Source organism: Syngnathus acus, chromosome 14 (genome assembly GCF_901709675.1).
Source record: "Syngnathus acus chromosome 14, fSynAcu1.2, whole genome shotgun sequence".
Taxonomy (NCBI): Eukaryota; Metazoa; Chordata; class Actinopteri; order Syngnathiformes; family Syngnathidae; genus Syngnathus; species Syngnathus acus.
This window is the reverse complement of record NC_051099.1, coordinates 8,512,351-8,531,579: the sequence shown is the minus strand read 5'-3', so window position 1 is coordinate 8,531,579 and position 19,229 is coordinate 8,512,351. Positions and strand designations below refer to the sequence as shown.

At 41.8% G+C, this 19,229-nt stretch overlaps 1 protein-coding gene across 9 annotated transcripts in view; it reads left to right on the top strand.

Annotated features, from left to right (window-relative positions):
• Positions 1 to 19,229, top strand: part of LOC119133903 (unconventional myosin-XVIIIa-like) — a 44,169-nt gene that overhangs the window by 17,712 nt on the left and 7,228 nt on the right. For all 9 annotated transcript variants that reach the window (XM_037270123.1, XM_037270129.1, XM_037270121.1 and 6 more), the window contains 26 exons: positions 494 to 580; positions 1,854 to 1,992; positions 2,878 to 3,037; positions 3,110 to 3,296; positions 3,463 to 3,688; positions 3,808 to 3,917; positions 5,108 to 5,173; positions 5,986 to 6,114; positions 9,661 to 9,804; positions 9,908 to 9,997; positions 10,431 to 10,550; positions 10,625 to 10,739; positions 11,794 to 11,921; positions 12,024 to 12,178; positions 13,036 to 13,159; positions 13,242 to 13,442; positions 13,538 to 13,648; positions 14,140 to 14,244; positions 14,429 to 14,575; positions 14,662 to 14,775; positions 15,497 to 15,613; positions 15,777 to 15,860; positions 17,724 to 17,861; positions 18,060 to 18,245; positions 18,327 to 18,466; positions 18,928 to 18,972. In XM_037270123.1, the coding sequence (XP_037126018.1) occupies positions 494 to 580; positions 1,854 to 1,992; positions 2,878 to 3,037; positions 3,110 to 3,296; positions 3,463 to 3,688; positions 3,808 to 3,917; positions 5,108 to 5,173; positions 5,986 to 6,114; positions 9,661 to 9,804; positions 9,908 to 9,997; positions 10,431 to 10,550; positions 10,625 to 10,739; positions 11,794 to 11,921; positions 12,024 to 12,178; positions 13,036 to 13,159; positions 13,242 to 13,442; positions 13,538 to 13,648; positions 14,140 to 14,244; positions 14,429 to 14,575; positions 14,662 to 14,775; positions 15,497 to 15,613; positions 15,777 to 15,860; positions 17,724 to 17,861; positions 18,060 to 18,245; positions 18,327 to 18,466; positions 18,928 to 18,972 (3,368 nt within the window). The remainder of the gene's footprint in view (positions 1 to 493; positions 581 to 1,853; positions 1,993 to 2,877; positions 3,038 to 3,109; positions 3,297 to 3,462; positions 3,689 to 3,807; positions 3,918 to 5,107; positions 5,174 to 5,985; positions 6,115 to 9,660; positions 9,805 to 9,907; positions 9,998 to 10,430; positions 10,551 to 10,624; positions 10,740 to 11,793; positions 11,922 to 12,023; positions 12,179 to 13,035; positions 13,160 to 13,241; positions 13,443 to 13,537; positions 13,649 to 14,139; positions 14,245 to 14,428; positions 14,576 to 14,661; positions 14,776 to 15,496; positions 15,614 to 15,776; positions 15,861 to 17,723; positions 17,862 to 18,059; positions 18,246 to 18,326; positions 18,467 to 18,927; positions 18,973 to 19,229) is intronic.

Sequence of the window (19,229 nt, the reverse complement as noted above, 5' to 3'; positions counted from 1 at the left end):
ATGCTTGCGAATGCGAAAAATTCATCATGGATTTTTCCGGGCAACTGAGGCTATAACAATAACAGTAACAATCTTCATCCGCTCTAACTGTGGTACCAGAGAATGCAATTAAATTAAGCAATAATTGATACTAGCGAGAACATTCCATTCCGTATGCGTTTACCTCTTTATATCTTAATTACATTTTGATTATCATCAGGCTTCTCTAAAAATTGAATGAAAGGCCCAGACAATTTGTTTTTAATTGATTGAACAACAAGAAGTCCTTATAATTAATGCCTACTAACAGTACATGTCTGCTCTGGTGTGCTCTTGTCCAATGTTCTGCTGTGAGGGAATGTGGCGTAAAAGTTACCAGAAATATGATGGCAATTTGGATGTTTTATTTATTTTTTTATTTTTTTATTTCAAATCAATTTTGGTGTTTTGTATACAAGGTCAAATCTGCCTGGCACTGAACTATTTCCTTTCCATTTTGCGTCTCTTCCATCAGGAGAACATTGAGATTGCCCTCGACGACACGGAACCTAACACGCCTTTTTCTGTAGCCGTGGTGGACCAAGCGTCAAGCCAAGCACTTGTAAGTTTCTTTCTTCAACCTTCTCACCTCTTAAAATCACCAATCAGACTTTTGGTAATCTTTCAAGGTCTGTCATCTTTTGGTATTCCATTGGCGCTGCTTTAATTAAAGCCTAAATCTCATCTCTAGACGTCAAGAGCTTTCTTTATGTAGCCTTCAACTACTGAATGAGTTGTTTGGCAGAAGGTTTAAAGAAAAGGAAGGTAGAAGCAGGAGAGAGAAAAAGAAGGTTAGAACGTTGACTTCAAAACACGAAGAATCAATGTTTGGCCTTTGCAGCGTGCGATCTGCACCATGGAAACAGAAATTGTGAGAATTTAGAGTCGTAGATCATGTTGCTATTCTTCCAATGTGTTTTGAGTGCTTTACTTTTAATTCATCCTCACTGTAATAGGATTGTGATCAGAGGCAGTGGACACCTTAGGAAAAACATTCCTCTCCATTCCTATTTCGAGTCACCTGGCGCTTTGTTGATCAAACGTCGAGTCGGGAGGGGCCTCAGTCCCCCTCTCCAGTTCAACCTATTTTATCAGCGTTCAATGAAAGCCCCATCGTTGTCACCTGTCTCCTCCAGACTGATACTTTGTGTTGCAGTCAGTGTAGCGTGCAACGCTGATAAGGATGTCACTTTCTGATAGGCGCTGAAACCGATTTTGGTTTGGTGGGTTTGGTTTCTTCCAGGAAGCATTTCAAGGCTGCAGACACTTTACTGCAGCAGCGTGGAGATCATTATCTCTGCAGCTCATTTTCATCCGTATAACAAAAGTGACTAAAGCAGCCGTTTTGTTTTCTTCTGTGCCTGTTGCTTTGTTTATCTCTCTGGCTGTCAGCAACAAATGCAAAAACAAAAACCCTGCCGGTCCAATTTAGAGGAAATCTTGTGGAAATATGCATCGTGATACAAGGCCAGCCTATTAGATTGTGCTGCAGTGTTGGACAAAAAGGGACATTTATTTATTTATCACTGCAACATTAACATTTAGTGAATATTTTGACAGCGCCGAGGAGCAAAAGCACATTCGGTTTCTAGATTCAGTTACGCAAGAATAACTATGGTGGGAATGTTTCGAAAAAATGTGTAAATATGACAATTTGATATCATAATATGCAGGAGAATGTATGATTTATTAGGACGTCTGCCTTTTTGCCATTTTGTAGTCATCATTTGGGAATGTGAGCCTTTGAATTGTTTTATCATTGTCAAATGAGTCTAGAAAAATGAAGCATTGCAGTTGAGAATTTGTTTGTTTGTGTGCGCCGTCCAATTGAACAGGTGCGCAGCGGCCGAACAGATGAGGCCCGCGGGCTCTTGTGGCTGATGGAGGAGGAGGCTCCGCAGCCCGGGGCATCGGAGGAAAACCTGCTGGCTCGCCTTTTTAGCTACTACGGCCCTGCTGAAGGCGAGATCAAAGGTGAATGGAGCACCCGTCAAAATGACAGCTTTCCATTGGATACAAATGCCTGCACATCAAACTCATTATCGCCCTGGGATGCACCTCGGGACCCGTCAGCCATTTTAGAGAACGACAACAGAGAAACATTTGTGTAAACTGAACGGATTTCATAAATATTCAGTTAAATACGTCCTCGTAAAGGCAGATGATTTGTTATTGGATGCAGATCCAAGATTAAATTAAATTTTGTTCTTGTGCGGTTTGTCAAGGATGTTCTGCTTCTTGCCTTGCTCTGTTATAAAATTTTATCGACAGCATGATCCCAGCATTAATAGACCCAACAAAATTCCATCAAACAGATTGACCGGGCACAAAAGTCCTTGCTGCGTTATTGTTGTTCGACCATAGTTGCCATGGTTACAGCCCTTGCAGAGTGCTCTCCCAGGAGCACTCAAAGCAACTGAAGGCGTGAAGTGTGATTTTACCCATCAAACACAACCTCTGAAATCATCTAATTTATGCCCTTTTTAAGAAGACACATTTCAACATTTTGTCCTGACTTGATCAGTTCATTTTTTGACATGCAACCATAGTGCTATTATTTGTTAGATCGTTTGATGGGTTTTATAGTTATGTTCACAGTGCCCACACGTAATGCGATTTATACAAGATTTTTTTTAATTAATCTTGTTTTTCATTAATTGCTGCATCAGTATTTGTATATTTCGTAACTTTATTCAAAGCTGGTGAATTAGCTTTTTTCCTGCCTTGGCAAAACCTGCAGACAAACTAGAGACACATTTTCCTCAAGTCCCACGGGAGGCTGTTTATTTTTATCACCTATCCTTATGTGCAGTACAATAGAACAATGGAATCTTACACTGCTTCTTACATCAATATCAGGTCACACTTTCCTTCTGAAGAGTGAAAAAGATAATCACTTCCTGCTGGGCCACAGTCACGGGACCGACTGGGTAGAATATGATGCCCGGGGGTGGCTAAACTACGCCAAGCAAAATCCTGCCTCAATCAACGCTACGAGCCTCCTGCAGGATTCCCAGAAGTAAGCGTCAGCCATCTTTTGTCATGTATTTGAATCATAAAACATCGGGCTGACGCAATGCCCGTCTCGCAGGAAGATCATCAGCGCTTTGTTCATGAGCCGAGCAGGCAGCGCCACGGTTCTGTCAGGTTCTATCGCGGGTCTTGAGGGTGTTTCCCAGCTGTCTTTGCGACGGGTTTCGAGCATCAGGAAGACCTCAGCTTCGGGAGTGGCTGCTATCAAGAGAAAGTCTGTGTGCATACAAATAAAGCTTCAAGTGGTGAGCATGTGGCAACAATGGAGAATGTGTTGCTTTTTGGCAATCTATACAACAATCAGCACATAAACCTCACAATGTAGGGGCATAGTCGGGCCACTGATTATCATCATATAAATTTGAGAATAGAATGTTGCCAAGTAAAGTCCCAAACTGTGCTTTGTCCCAGGATGCTCTGCTGGACATGGTGCGGAGGTCCAGAATTCATTTTGTACATTGCATATTGCCCAAGGCGGATGCTCTTAAGGCTCTGAGTGGAGCCTTCTTCAAAGGGGTTGAAAGTGAGGCCCAAGGGGAGGGTGCAGATTCGGCTTTAATGCAGCTGGATGTACCCTTGCTCCGTGCTCAGCTGCGCGGATCCAAGCTCCTTGACGCTCTCCGCATCCATAGACAAGGTGAGACGTATTTTTTGATTTTTTTTTACGTCCCTCTCTTCACCCTACAAATATATTCCCAAGTATTTTTTTCATCGGTCATCTTTCCAACAAACGTTATTGTCGATTGACCTTCACAGGTTACCCCGACCACATGGTGTTCTCTGAGTTCCGCCGACGTTTTGATGTGCTGGCACCGCACCTCACCAAGAAGCACGGGCGGAATTACATCGTGAAGGACGAGCAGAGAGTGAGTCAATCAGCGAGAGAGCGCTGCCACTGGCCAAACAGTTAAGATTAATGTTGTGAGAGGGGAGCTTCATTACATCTGCCCCCGATTTGTCAGCAGCCGTCTGACGGAGAAGTAAGGCTTCATCCATCAAGAGCTGTTGTCATGATCTAATCAACTTGACCACATTTGTATTGCGCCTGCTAAAGAGGCAGGTCGGAAAAGGAGCTGAGAAAGACCCTCACTGAATTCACACTAGGGTCTGTGTGTTGATGTTAACAGCCAAAAATTTATATATACTAAAAGGAAAAGAAACTGGTAATGTTCACCACCTCACCCCAACCTGATGTTTTTCTTCTTCCTGTTATTCAACCTCAAGTTTAAAAGCTTTATCGTAGATATGTTGCTTCGTGGATTCAAAGCCAAAATAGAAATACATGGCTGCCAGAACAAATGTCTTTACTCCTTATGAGAGACTTATTTCTCATCAAAGATGAGCTCATGAGCAAAACAAGCAATGACGCAGCAATGATGTCACAGCATTGAGTAAACAGCCAATTAGATTTCCGATGTCATTCCTCTACTGCTCACATTATCTAAGCTTTTTTTTTTTCTTTTACCAGTTGTAATTTTAGTTAACATGAACATTTTGAAAAACATTGCTCCACAATAATTTCTGTAAAAAAACAAAAAATTGGACGAGTGGAGTTTTTTACCACAATAAAATCGATCAATCATGCAATACAATTCGATTATATGGAGACTACCTTGCAAAAGTGGTTTTTAACATTCAACTACACATTTCTAAGAAAATCTCAATTTGCAGAATGGAATTAAACCCTTTAAATGAATCACGGTAAGTTGATATATTTCTATTTTTTTCAAAATGCTCCGGTACAAGACAATTCGGTGAAAGTGCAACAAGGAGACAAAACATACCCAAGTTTGTTTTCTGGAGAATAATCAGCCAGGAGGTGAAAAAATAGGGTTAAGCGAGAAAAAAGCACTTTTCTCCCCACTGTGCCAATTTTCTCGTGCTGAGTTTCTGTGGAAACTTCCAAACAAAAGCGCTTTCAGTTCTTTTGGCAACGCTCTCGTATAATCAAGTTGCCGTCCTTCTTGCTCAAGCAAATATACACATGGTTGGCGCCTTTCTATGCAGAAATTTATCCTGTTTACTGTTCGTGTTTCTATGTGTACGTTCAATTCAGGCTGTGGAAGAGCTGCTGGAGTCTTTGGATTTGGAGAAGAGCAGTTACTACATGGGTGTGAGCCGGGTGAGTCATGAGAACAAATAAACACCTTTTAAATGATTGAATAAACCTTCCCTTTGCATTGCTGCCATTTTCACCCCCTGTAACATCTCACAAACGCGCACACATGTGCACACACACGCGCGCATCTGTTATTGGCTGTGTTTGGGGTGCGTGTCCTTCATTCCACCTGTCCCTCTTTGAGAACCTTTTGATGCTGGAAAGTTGCCAACCTCCGCCCTCCAAAAGCCGTGCGTCTGATCCGGCTGGCTATATTTATGCCGCTATTCCCTCTTCTCAGGTCATGAGTGCAAAATCGTCCGACTGGATGTCGGTCTTTGTTTTGTAGTGCGGCTTGTAACAGAATTGCAGAAAACACTACTCTGCACTCTGAGGTCTAATCCTAGCAGGAGAGTGGCAATCAGCCAAGAGGGAAATCAGAGGACTTAGTAGCAGTCAAATTGGCTTTCTCAGACATCTGCAAGTCCCCATTTGCCTTCTTTCTTTCGATCGTTTGAAATGTGAATGGAATCCACCAAATGGAAAACAAAAACGGCAACATTAGTGTCCAACAGGGAAACAAAAGGAACATTTTTGAAAAGCGAACAGATGCTCAGCAACTTACTCGGTCACGATACGACATGTGCATCCCGATATTTCCATCAAGGTCCAAATGTGCTATATTGATTCTGCCATTTATTTATTCAAGTTGACAAGACCTTAAATTATCATGATTCAACATTGGAGAAGCATTTCAACCTTGCCTAATTTCGTTGTCATTTCCTTCTGTGTTCTTTTATCAAACATTTCAAAACATACTCTTTTTTTCATTTTAGCTATTCTTCAAAGCTGGAACCTTGGCCAAATTGGAAGACCAGAGGGACGAGCAAACCAAGCGTCATTTAATCCTATTCCAAGCTGCTTGTAGAGGTTATCTAGCACGACAAGCTTTTAAAAAGAGAAAGGTAAGCAAAAGGAACCACATGCTTATCAGGATCATCCTGAATGAAAATACTTGGGATGTAAAACATCTTATGTTTCATTCAAATTACCATTTAAATGACAAAGCAAAGATGGTGCATATTTAAAAGGGGTCAAACGTTGATAAAAGCAGGCAAACAACGTGAACTGCGGGAACCGGGAATTGCTCTTCCGACCTAATTCTAATGTCTGCTTGCTTTGCACTCGCAGTCAATCCCACCTGCTTTGCAAGCAATTACAAAAATGACTAACTCAAACTGGCCCTCTTTAATATGACACATCCAGTCAGCTTGTCAGTGGGGATGTTTGATTGTGCTTCAGACGTGGATGGATAGAGGCAAGAATGCGACAACTCAACGAGATGGTATTTATTTTGAATGACTCAAGGACACTGCAAATCGATAGATTCAACCAAGCGGTTTTATAAACTATTGTGCACACTGCTGGAATTGAAATGACAGACATAGAATGAGGACTGCTTTTCAAAATAGGGCAACTCAAGCAAAAGGATTAAATACCAGAGGATGACCGAGATGACAAGCTAAAGGTGGGGGTTCACGACGGAGGCTGACTCCTGGGGAATGGAAGAGTTGCTTGGACAGCAAGCACTAAAACAGAGTGATAACCTCAATTGTTTATGTGCCTTGTTTGTCTTTGCCCTTAAATGCAACCTTGTCACTTCCTCCATTAACTATACCACTTTAATCTATTTTAAATGAGCTCTTTTTATTATGAGCTCTAAGTGGACGTAATGAATACCCCCCCCACACACACATGATCAGACCAATCTCTACAAATCTCCTCCATACTTTGTACAGTTCTGTACTCCTTTTCTCTGTGATTATTGAACCAGCAGCAACAGAATTCAAAATGCATAATAGTTATGTGGTATAGTGTGGCATAACATGCCATTCATGAGCAGATATCTTGCTCATTCGTTTTTTCTTCTATATACACTTTTATGTTTAAAGGCCATTTTTCACACTGAAGTGGGCAAAGAGCCTGGTGCGTTTTTAATCTTCTTGAAGTTCAACAGCAAAAAAATAAGTGATGTAAAATTGCCTGGGCAACTGTGCAATTATAAAATCAATTTGCAAAGTGTCCACTTCCTTGCCTCTCTCCCCATATGACTCTTATCCCCTGAATATGTATATACTATAATAGCATGATAGGCCATCATATTATTTGATCTTATAATGGTGTTCTCTCAGAGTCACGCCGACGATGTATAAGAAATGTATATCAGAAATGTGTTGAATGCAAAGTCAGACCCTAAAAATGGCTGTCTTTCCTGAGGGGTGGGAGAAGGTGGCATATTCCATTCATTGTTATATTTTTTTCTTGAATAAAAAGAAAAAAAGAAAAAACAACCCGCTACATCTTTTATAGACACGATTGGAATTTCCATCCACGTCCAGCTTGATGAAATCAAAAATTCTATTCATTCATTACCATGCGGTGTCAGCCATCCCTAGTTCTGTATATGCAGTTCAATCAGATCACAAGTTGCAAACAGTGAGTGGGAGTTGAGTGCGCGGGAGACAGATGACACTGATCAACAACAATTTTGTGCCATATGTAACGACAGACTCAGTTGGTATCAGTTTTGAAAACAAGACAATGCATTTCATTTGTTGCAACCTAAATATTACAATATGAACATTAACCCTGATTCGGTTAGTTGTTGATCAAACTTGAAAGAATCATCGTATAATAGCGTCCACTTGTACTTTTCTTGTTAATCGATTATCAAATTGATGGTGCCACAATGTCTCTTGCTAGTGTTTGAGCAATCCAGGTGGCATGACGGGTAGATGTTAGTGTCCCTATGGAAGACTGGTTTGTTGACAGAAGGGCTGTTGATTGATTTTGCCTGGCATGTTAGGCATGCGAGGATGTGCCAAGCCCACGTGACATGCATTCGCATCTCCTTTTTGTCCTTTGTCAAGGATAAACACAGTTTTACAGTAGTCATCTCCCGCTTTGTGAGTTTTGTCCTTCAGGTGCCCTCTGAAAACACAGTAAATATTTTCACATATTGAGATTAAGGTTAGGCAGAAAATAGATGAAAGCAAACATTCCTATAGTCACACGGCAGTGCGGCATTATGTTCTTTTCACTTTTTGTCCTTTAAACTGCTTTTGAGAGACTGTTAAACATTCAAACCAAGAATCCCACTAACTGAATTTTGGACTCAAGAATGCTGAGGTGATTGCCGTGAAAGGTGAATGTTATTGCACGACTATTTTCTTTGTAAGTGTAAAAAACTTCCTGATTAGGATGCTTAGTTGATAGATCATTAACCACTCATTACAATTCAAAACTTCAAGGAGTTATTGGTCTTTGTCCAATCAAGAACTCAATTGATTTTTTGATGTCATTCAACGCAAAGTTGCTGAGAGAGATGTGGTAAAATAAGTCCACATTTCCTTGCAGGAATAATTATCATTCTACCTCTATTGATTTTGAATGTCACCCAAGATGCTGAGATATACACTATAGACGGCAGCCATCTCAATCAATTAGGCTCCCTCTAAATCTTGATTGTTAATCTTACCACGACATTGCGGACATTTGTATGCTTCCAACTTTGTTTGGGGAGGATCCAGCATGACTATGCCCCAAATCACAAAGCAAAATCCATGCGGGCTTGCTTGAATGACTTTGGTGTAGAAGGACTCGGGAACCCTGACCTCAGCCTCATCAAACACATTTGGCAATCAACAACAACAGAGATTGCAAGACAGGCCTTCTTGTCCAACATCAGCATGTAGAGATAATCCTTTAAAGCATGAATATACCAATCCCACTAATGAGCTTAAGGTGTCAACAGTAGCAGCTCTTAGGTGTTTGACACGCGTACAAACACAAAGCTAAAATGCATCTTTAGCGGCTCTAATGCAGTTCTCTGGTAATTTGCCTTCACGGTCGTCACACTGTCGAAATGTAATGTGGATGCTAAAATGTTTATACACGGTGCTCATGTCATTCAATTATTTGTTTGTTTTCCAATCATTTCTGACTAGATGAGACAAGACTCATGTCACCATTTGGCTGCATTTTCCTCTTTGTGAGGTGTTCTTGGTGTGACGAATCCTAATTGGTCAAAGGGAATACCTTCAGGGCGCTATTTACCCGATGCTGAGAATCGTGTCGCTCTAATTGGGTTTGCCCCGTAATCTGCTGCTGCGAAAGAGCCTCATGCATAAGCGGCATGGAAATCGTGTAATCCTTCGAATGAGCTGCCAACGTGTTTGATTTAATTAATCAGAAATTAGCTTCCAGCCTTGGAACACACTTGGCTGAAATTCTCAGTAGGAGGCTGGCAAGCCCTTGGATAGCTGCTTACACCGGCGATAAAACAAGCGTGATTCATAAAATGTTTTTTCATGTCGTGGTTATTAGCATGAAGGTACTGTTTGTGTATCAATTGTGCACGCAGTTTGTAACCAAACACGATAAAGCAATACAACTATACCGTAGTCTGCCATTGCATATACGTATTATTTGATTTCTTTTGATGCCAACAGATTCAGGATCTAGCAATTCGTTGCATCCAGAAGAACATCCAGAAAAACCGCGGTGTAAAAGACTGGCCATGGTGGAAGGTTTTCACGACTGTCCAGCCACTCATTAAGGTGCAGCTCACTGAGGACCAGATGCGGAGCAAAGATGTGAGCTAGCTTGAATCCACTGCACTGACATGCCCAAGATGACATGCTCTATTAGGTTAACACATAACATGACATGTTATACAATATTTGTTCTGTGCCTCAGGAGGAGATCCAGATGCACAAGTCTAAGCTGGAGAAGGTGGAGAAAGAGCGCAACGAGCTGAGACTGAACACTGATCGACTGGAGAGCAGGGTGGGTTGGCAGCCTGGTCTTCACAATACAAAAGACTATTTCAAGATGGTTGACACTTCCCAGATAAGATGACTAGAAAACAAAATGATAAATGATACATTTTATGGTTCGGCATGGACATTTTTAAGCAAATCATATACTACTTTTATTTACTTATTATACCATCTCATTGGTAACATAATGCAAATTGCCATAGATGGGCTAAAGAAAATCGGCTTACAGTACAAGTTACTAGAATTAGAACCCTTCAAAACAATTGTTACTTTAAAACAGAAGTTTGGGCTTTCCTGTACTTGGAAAAATCCCATAAAACATGATTGCTTAAAAACCCACAATATAGTCGGTGAGCAAAAGATGAACTGTGATATTGTGATGCTTTGTTCCATATTACAAAGTACGAGATGAGTAAGTTGATGATGTTATATGCGAACAGATTGCAGATTTGTTGGCAGAACTCGCTGATGAAAGGAGCACGAGTGAGTCAGCATCCCAGCTGCTTGAGAATGAGACGACAGAGAGACTACGCCTGGAGAAAGACATGAAGGATCTGCAGGCAAATACACGCAGTGATATTAAAAATATTTTTGCCATCAAAACTTTAAAGTCTAGAATAAATGTGCCATTCAGGCAAAGTTTGAAACCATGAAGAAACAAACGGAAGCACAGGAGATGGAGTTGACGGAAGCTCGGCTCATGAAAACTTCAGAGCTCAACGGGGAGTTGGAGGACGATGATGATGCCGGTTAGTTCAAACATGGGAAACTAAGTACAACACACTCAGTAGAGTGCAGCGTTGTTCCAATCTTATCTGCAGTCAGCGCAAAAATTGGACACCATGTTCACCTCCCACAAATGTCTAAAAGATTGTTCGAATGTACCTAATTAAGTGTCTGTGGACAGCTTGAAAACTCTCACTTATTGTAATTGTCCCCAGTGGGATTCACTAACGTTACTCGTTTCATAGGCGGCATGACAGACATATTGCATAATGCTATTAAGTACGGCCTCCAAGTTTGGGATTTCACACTAGGGGATTAAAATGTTCTCTCCCAGGCATACAAGTAATGCCGGCCGCTGATTGGTCGTCACCTGCTGGGAAAGTGAGCTCTCACCGAGAGAACATTGTCCACAAGGCAGTCTTTTTTGCTCACCCCCCCCCAAACCAACCTCCGCAGACAAGCCATTACAGAGGATATCAGAATTCTTCGATGAATGAGAACGTAATCGTTGAGATTTGAGCCGGTGGCCTTGCGAGATGTCATTATGCTATATATATGCTAATGAGCAGCGTTGATGGAGGAGCCGCCACTGCCATGTGAAGGAGACACGGACAGTCTCCCAAAAAATGATAAGGCTCGGAAATGAACCTAAACCTGAATGGCTGCCCGGACACTGTCATAGTTCTGATTGCTCCCGACAGCTCCAGAATTAGGGTCGGCTAAGATTCATGCAAAGAGCCACTTAGTCACGTCTTCCTCTGACTGCCATTGTTGTCTGCTCGGCCCGTGGCGCTCAGGTTTATCCGAGATTAGAGTAGAATGCGAGAGCCGCTTTGTCGTCCTCCTGTCAAACATTTTGACCTCATAAAGTCAGGATTTGATAAAAAAAAAAAAAAGAGCATTTTATTTCATGAGATTCTTTTATTTCAGTCCTTCGATGTAATATAAAGTGTCTCCCGTACAATGTGCCACCTAATCCACAGCATCAATCATCATTGAGCTTTTGAGCCTTTTGCTTTTTGTTTACCACATGGCCTGCATCAAAAACAAATTATTTGGTCACATTTTGTTCTCCAGGGGGTGAGTGGCGCATAAAATACAACAGAGCCATTCGGGAACTAGACTTCACCAAAAAGAAACTCCAGCAAGAGTTTGATGACAAGCTGGAAACGGAGCAGCAGAGCAAACGACAGCTTGAGAGAAGGGCAAGACGCTTTGTCATACTCAATCATTTACAAAGGCTAGATTTAATATTTGATCGTCTCAGCTTTGTATGTTTAAATCAAATGATAACGTTCATGCCACAGCTGGCCGATTTGAAGACAGACAATGAGGATGTGCAGCACTCTGCGCAGCAGCTGAAGAAGAAGTGCCAGAAGATGACGGCTGAGATGCAGGATACCCAACGTCATTTGGAGGGCCTCCAGAGCCGTAATCACGATTTGGAAAAGAAGCAGAGGAAGTCAGTTTTAACTCACCCCATCTTTGCTTTTCCGGATGTCTTTACATTTTGACACACAAAGCACAATTGCACACATTTAGCCACCGTTATCTACACTGATGGAGAAAAAGTAATGGCATGCCATTCTTCCCCTAAACAAGCAGGTATTTCAGTCTTAACTTGCTTCTGGTCAAATTGAAAGTCCCATAAAGACTCCCGCAAGCACGCACTTTTATTCTAATCACCAATCAATCACAGGGATGACTCATCACAGGCATACAGGAGATCCATTCACACTCACGGTATATATAGAGTGGTTCCAGGTAACAATTCTATCCACCTTATCAAATTGCATGTTGTTTTGTCCTTGCAAGTTAGGATGTAACCGCCTCCCCCCTTCATTTGAATAGTGTCTAAATTGCTCTGGAATCTGCAGAATTGCATTAGCTTAGAAAATGACTCAGACGTAGAGCACTCGAGAAGTCATCCCCTGCGGCTAATTGAAGATGCTCTGTGGGTGAAATTATTTTCAGTTGCGCTTCACCGGGGGAAAAATTACCGCGAGGCGAGTTGACAACGTGAAACACTTGGCTTTTACATTCACTAACCATAAGTGTTTCTTGCCTCAACAACTAGAGAAAACATGCTGCACATTATCACAACCCAGTACCAAAACACCAGACAAATGGAAGTGGAGAACACAAAAAAAACTCGACAATTTAAAGGAAACTTGGAGTAGTTATAGCTGTCTGTAAATTCCTGATATTGTGGGAATTTATGGTAAAAATAAATGCTTGCTAATTTTTATACCTCATAGTAAACAATGTTGCAGATGACCAGATGCTGATATTTGCTCCAATTTCCTTTGCGTGTGTCAGATTCGATCTTGAGCAGAACCAGGCCCAGGCTGAGGTACAACGAGAAAAGAGTCTGAGGGAGAAGTTGGCTCGTGAGAAAGACACGATGGCGGCTGAGATTTTCAACATCCACCAGCAGCTTCAGGTTTACGGAACATATTCTACATGCTGCCCGTCCTCTCTCTTTGTACGGCGCAAGCATTTACTCTTGTCTCCTTGGACCACAGGAAAAGGATGCCGACTTGTGTGCCGTCAACATGAAGGTGCAGCAGCTGGAGGCCGAATTGCAGGATCTCTCTTCACAGGAGTCCAAGGATGAAGCATCGCTGGCCAAGGTCAGGAAGCAGCTTCGTGACCTTGAGGCCAAGGTGAAAGACCAAGAGGAGGAACTAGATGAGCAGGCTGGTACCATCCAGATGCTAGAGCAGGTATATGACGAGATTTCGACATGCCGTGCCACAGTTTTTTTTATTTTTTTAACTTGCTATATTATTCTGTGTGTGTCCTCTCTTCCTGAATGCAGGCTAAGCTGCGGCTTGAGATGGAGATGGAAAAGCAGCGACAGAGCCACTCAAAAGATATTGAGAGCAAAGATGAGGAGGTGGACGAGATCAGGCGGTCCTGCAGTAAGAAGGTAGCTCCCTCTCATTCTCACAGTCATGCACATATTCTCAAGAGGCTCGGAGCAACACCAAGAAGAATGCCTTTATAGTTGGGTGTCAAACTGCACAGAGTTCTTTGTGATATCAGGTTTTATGCAAGACATCAAACACAAGACAGGCAAGAGCAGTGGTCCCCAGAGGACCGCTTTCATGTAAACAAACGTAAAAAAATATATATATATATATAGAGAGAGAGCGAGCGAGAGCGCTAAAAGCTTTTTTGGGCTGTTTTGAAGGCTTCATTGCCACATATAGTATGAGCCCCACAAATGTTATGTACGTTTTATTTACAAGTTGTTTTTTCATTTATTTTAATGTTAAAATAAGTTATAAAGTCCAAATGTAACATTTGGCAAAAGGACTGACATATCTGATTCCAAGTTTGAAAAAACGCTAGAGATTACCACACGTGTGATTTTGTGTGTCGATTGTGTTTGCGACGCCCCGTCCATGCGTCTCTCAGCTGAAACAGATGGAGGTGCAGCTGGAGGAAGAATACGACGATAAGCAAAAAGTCTTGCGCGAGAGACGTGAGCTGGAGTCCAAACTGCTGAGCGCGCAGGAACAGGTTAGCCCCATTTGTCTCATCTTCATCCTGTCAGCACAGAGCCGTGTGTTAGCGTCTTGCCGTGCTCATGTGTGTGTGCGTGCGTGTGAAGGAGCTTTAATTTACTGCTGAATCTCGTCAGGTGCTGAGAGTTGTGCTCAAAGCAGAGCTTGTTTATCAACACTGGGAATGATTTGTCTTTCAGGTAAGCCACAGGGATGTGGAGAGTGAGAAGAAGCTGAGGAAAGACCTGAAGAGAACCAAAGTCCTGCTGGCTGATGCCCAGATTATGTTGGACCACCTGAAGAGTAACGCCCCAAGCAAACGGGAGATCGCCCAGTTCAAAAATCAAGTATGCCGCTCCTAACACTCCATCATATACATTGGTAGATAAAACCAGAATCAGATCTGCCACCTTCTCGTTCTCACTCGTCACAGCTGGAGGAGTCCGAATTCACCTGTGCGGCTGCGGTCAAGGCCCGAAAGAGCATGGAGTTAGAGATTGAGGACTTGCATATCCAAATGGAGGACGTGGTGAAAGCCAAACTGTCGGTGAGTTAGTGACGCAACTTGAGGGCGTGATGGAGGACAACTTTATCGTGTTTCACTGCCAAGATGGCTTCAGTTTTACCTCGCAATGACGGTAACGTGCGATACCGTACCGTTCTTGAAAAGGCACTCGGTTGTGTCGTGCATATAAAAATAAAGCAATGCAACAATTCACTTTTTCAGTTAAAACAAGTCAAATGCAAATGAGAGAACTTGGCCTCTTTGTTTGCAGTTGAGCCTACACCAGTATCCGTGCATCATCACATTTTGATGGGTTGTTAGAACAATGCGTGCCCTTTGGCATATATTTCATTTCTACAGTTTGTACTAATGGGTAAAATTGCCCCCCTAACCCCCCTTTGCTCATTAATAGCTGCCACATAGTGACGCTGGCTGCATTTCCAACATGTTGACAGAGGTTTTCGTGTCTCAGGGGGCGTTGCTTGTTAATTGCTGTGTATATGTCAAGGGCACGTCTTGGAAATGTTTCACATTAACGAAAGCATTTGGAGGGCTGGAACCACCCTAGAGGATGAACTTGCGGACATTGGCAGCAATCTGCTCTGGCTGCACATTTGCCAGCCTAAATGAGCTCATTGATTATCTTCAATTGGTCTCATCGTCCTGCCAGTAGTACTTCCACTTTCACTAATGATCATTTATCGGATCTCACGAATACGTCCTATTTCAGCTCCCTTCCCTTTTTTTTTGTGTGGTGGATCAGTTGGAGGAGCAAGTGAGCCGCCTTCAGAGAGAAAAGAATGATCTGCAGTCTCGCACGGAGGAAGACCAGGAGGACATGAATGAACTGATGAAGAAACACAAAGCTGCAGTCGCCCAGGTAACCGAGCCCCCCCACCCCCCACCCCAGCCAGCTAAAATCCATCAATGACACTCAGTCCGGATTTATGCATGCGTGTGCTTTTTGAATCAGGTTGTGCAACATGTTTTTCTGTATTCCTCATATGTACATCCCAAATGATGACTGAATTTATGTACATTAGTCTGCCAGAGATTTAGGTCGGATCAGTGACCTGGAGGCGCAGCTTGAGGAGGCCGCTAAGGAGAAGCAGGAGATTCAAGAAAAGGTACACACACCCGACTGCCTTCTTATGAGATAAATTAAACTCAAGTAGAAGGGTCGTCATCCTAAAATGTTCATACTTCCCATGTATGTAAGATGTAAGTTAGGCTTTTGAATGTCAAATATTTGGGTATTCCTCACAATATCAAATTGCATCCATAATCCAGAGGATGTTGCTCCCGAATAAGATTTTTTAGTGGCCATCAGTACATAGAATAGCTGACCTGCCGCAACTCCTAGTCAGTCAATAGTCGAGCAGCATAACCATATCAGCTCTTGGTATTAGCCTGGTAGGTCCTGGTTGAGTCTTTATTATATTCACAGTGTATTCTCGCCTGCCTTTTCTGCAGTGGTCTTTGTAAAAGCACCGCAGCCCATCTCGGGGCTGAATGAGGCTCCACTGTCTATTTGAAAATTTTTATTTTGTAGATGTTTACAGCTTGTAAACCTGAAGCGACCACATCATTCAATGTGGCTTTATATTCTGGGCTGGCTCATTCTATTACTATACAGTCTGCTATGTAAATATCCAGGCTCAGCATGCATTGACATGCATTGATATGTTAAACAGAATGATAATTGTGCTTTTTGTGCATATAGCACAAGTTATTGGTTATACAATTCTTTTGACTGAGAATGCTGTCGAGACAAGGTACCTAAAAGTACATTCCTCTACCTCAAGATATCAGCTAACATTTTGAGCACTGGGACTCAGGAAATAAAACATTTTTAGAGTTTGTGTTGCTGCCAGCCAACAGTTACTGTGTCAATTACATTAGTTCGACACCAAGTACCACGAAAAACACAGTTTTGATTTAAGCCCAAATCAGTATTTGAGCGTGAAAAAGCAATAGTTTTCATTCTAAAAAGCTAAAGCAACAAATAAAACTAAAGGACCAAAGAGCAAAAACTACGGAACAATGTGTACCAAACAGGTTTCAAGAACCTATTTGTAATTTACCAAATAAAAACTTGAAGTGCTAAAACGACTGGTTGATCACAAGGAACAAAGCACATTTGATGGGTGGGATTCCTACCAGGAACAAAAAAACAAGAATGTGTCTAAATTAGAGCAAAACAAAATGCACACAGTCAACATGAACAGAAAGAATGATCCAGCACTATTCAGGTGTGCTACCTTAAAACAGGTGCTTGATTACAGAAAAGAAAAATACACTTTATTAATGATTTAATGAAAGTGTCTCTCACTTTTTTTTAATTCTATTCTATTTTTATTAATTATTCCATGGATCGCGCAAAAGAGCGTGCATACAACATTCCTGATCTAAGCTCAAGCCATACCTGTGCGAAAACCCCTGCAAAGCCCACCCATGAGAATTATTTTCATCGGGAGCTGCGGGCATGTCAGATAGCACCGATTACGCATTTGACCTTGAAGTAGTTATCTCTTCCCCAGTAAAAGGGCAATCTGACTTCTTAAATAAAAATCCAAGCAGAACTAAAAAAAACCCAGCTCGTTTCAGATGAAAAGTCACTCATTAAGTGCCCGTTGTGCCTTTTGGGTTTTATTGTGAGGGCTCTTTGCTTCTTTGATCAGTCAAAATGATTCAAGTGAAAGAAATGGACATTGATTGCACCATTAAGTGACTTTCCCTGCAGCCATCACGATCATATTCAATAAATTTGAATGTCCTCCATTTGATAAAAAAAAAAAAAGACTACCATTTTGGGGTGCTGCTGCTACTGCATGTATGATGACTATAATGCAGGTTAATACATGAATACAAAAGACAGTATTCGAGACTTTATTCTCTATTCATTTTAAAGAGTAAAGCAAAAATTGGCATTGAGAGTGCTGTGTGTCGCTAAGAATGCGCATATGTGTGTTTGTGTGTTCTTCCCACAGCTCCATTCGCTGCAGAGTCAGCTGGAGTTTCAGGAACAATCCATGGTTGAAAAGTCTCTTGTGAGCCGTCAAGAAGCCAAGATCCGTGAGCTGGAAACCAAATTGGAGTATGAGAGGACGCAGATCAAACGTTTGGAGGTCAGACATTCCTTAAATACACATCCAACATGACATTTTCATTCAAGAGGTCGCAGGATCAGACAAATTATGAAAAAAGGTGCGACTTATATTTCGAGAAATTCCGTAACCAACACGGTTCTGCTTTTATTGTTTGTTTGCTGAACTGCTACTTAACTTCCCAGACAAGCTGACTCAATTCTCCCACCTCTCCCTTAGAGCCTGGTTTCTCGTCTAAAGGAGAATCTTGAGAAGATGTCAGAGGAAAGGAACCAACACATTGCTGCAGAGAACAGAGAGAAGGAGCAGAATAAGCGGATGCAGAGACAAATAAGGGACATGAAAGAAGAAATGGCTGGCGTATCCAAAAAAGAGGCTGAGGCGAGTCGAAAGAAACACGAGCTGGTAGGTGTCGGGGCACTTTGGGATAATATGATTGTCCTCAGAACCAAAGAGGAAATGACTTATTTAACGTCAATTCACCAGGAAATGGACATTGAGAGCTTAGAAGCAGCAAATCAGAGCTTACAAGTGGATCTTAAACTGGCCTTTAAGAGGATAGGTGACCTGCAAGCTGCTATCGAGGACGAAATGGAGAGTGATGACAACGACGACTTAATCAACAGGTACAAAATACAGATTTAATTGTTTTGCGATTGATACGATATGTGTCACCTTGGTATATTCCAAATTTATTCAGAACACTGTAGTCTAACATTGTGTTGAATGAAATGATTCCTAACGAGCGCACAAATTTATTTTTTTCCTTCCAACCTGTCAATCATAACTTATTTTTTGTCTCCGGCAGCGATTTCTTTTAAACCGAGCTTGTAATTCTGGGTCATACCTCACTCTGCCTGACCTGGTTTAATACCGTTGTATGCTGCAGATCCTTTGTATATGTTTGAGTCAGATAAATGAATAGAGAGCTTTACAAGGCAGAAAGATAAAAAAAAAAAAAAGAAACGTGAAGTATTTGAGAAGAAAGGCCAGTAACAGATTTACAGTGGATAATGATTGTATTGCTGTTCTTTTTTTCCTCTGTTTTCTTGTTCCTGTTTTGGCGTTATCCGCACTTTCCCTGCAGTTTGCAAGACATGGTGACAAAGTATCAGAAAAGAAAGAACAAAACGTGAGAGCGGAACAAGCATTCTTTGTGTGTGTTTGTGTGTGTGTGCGTGTGTGTGTGTGTGTGTGTGTGTGTGTGTGTGTGTGTGTGTGTGTGTGTGTGTGTGTGTGTCATAGTGGTTGTTTTTACACCTTTTTGTTGTTGTTGAGAAAACAATGCAGTATGTTACACAGAGAAATACCAACATTTTGATATATTCACTGCAACTTGTGCACCAATATCATTTACCTGCAGGTTTTCGCCACATCTTTCAAATTAAA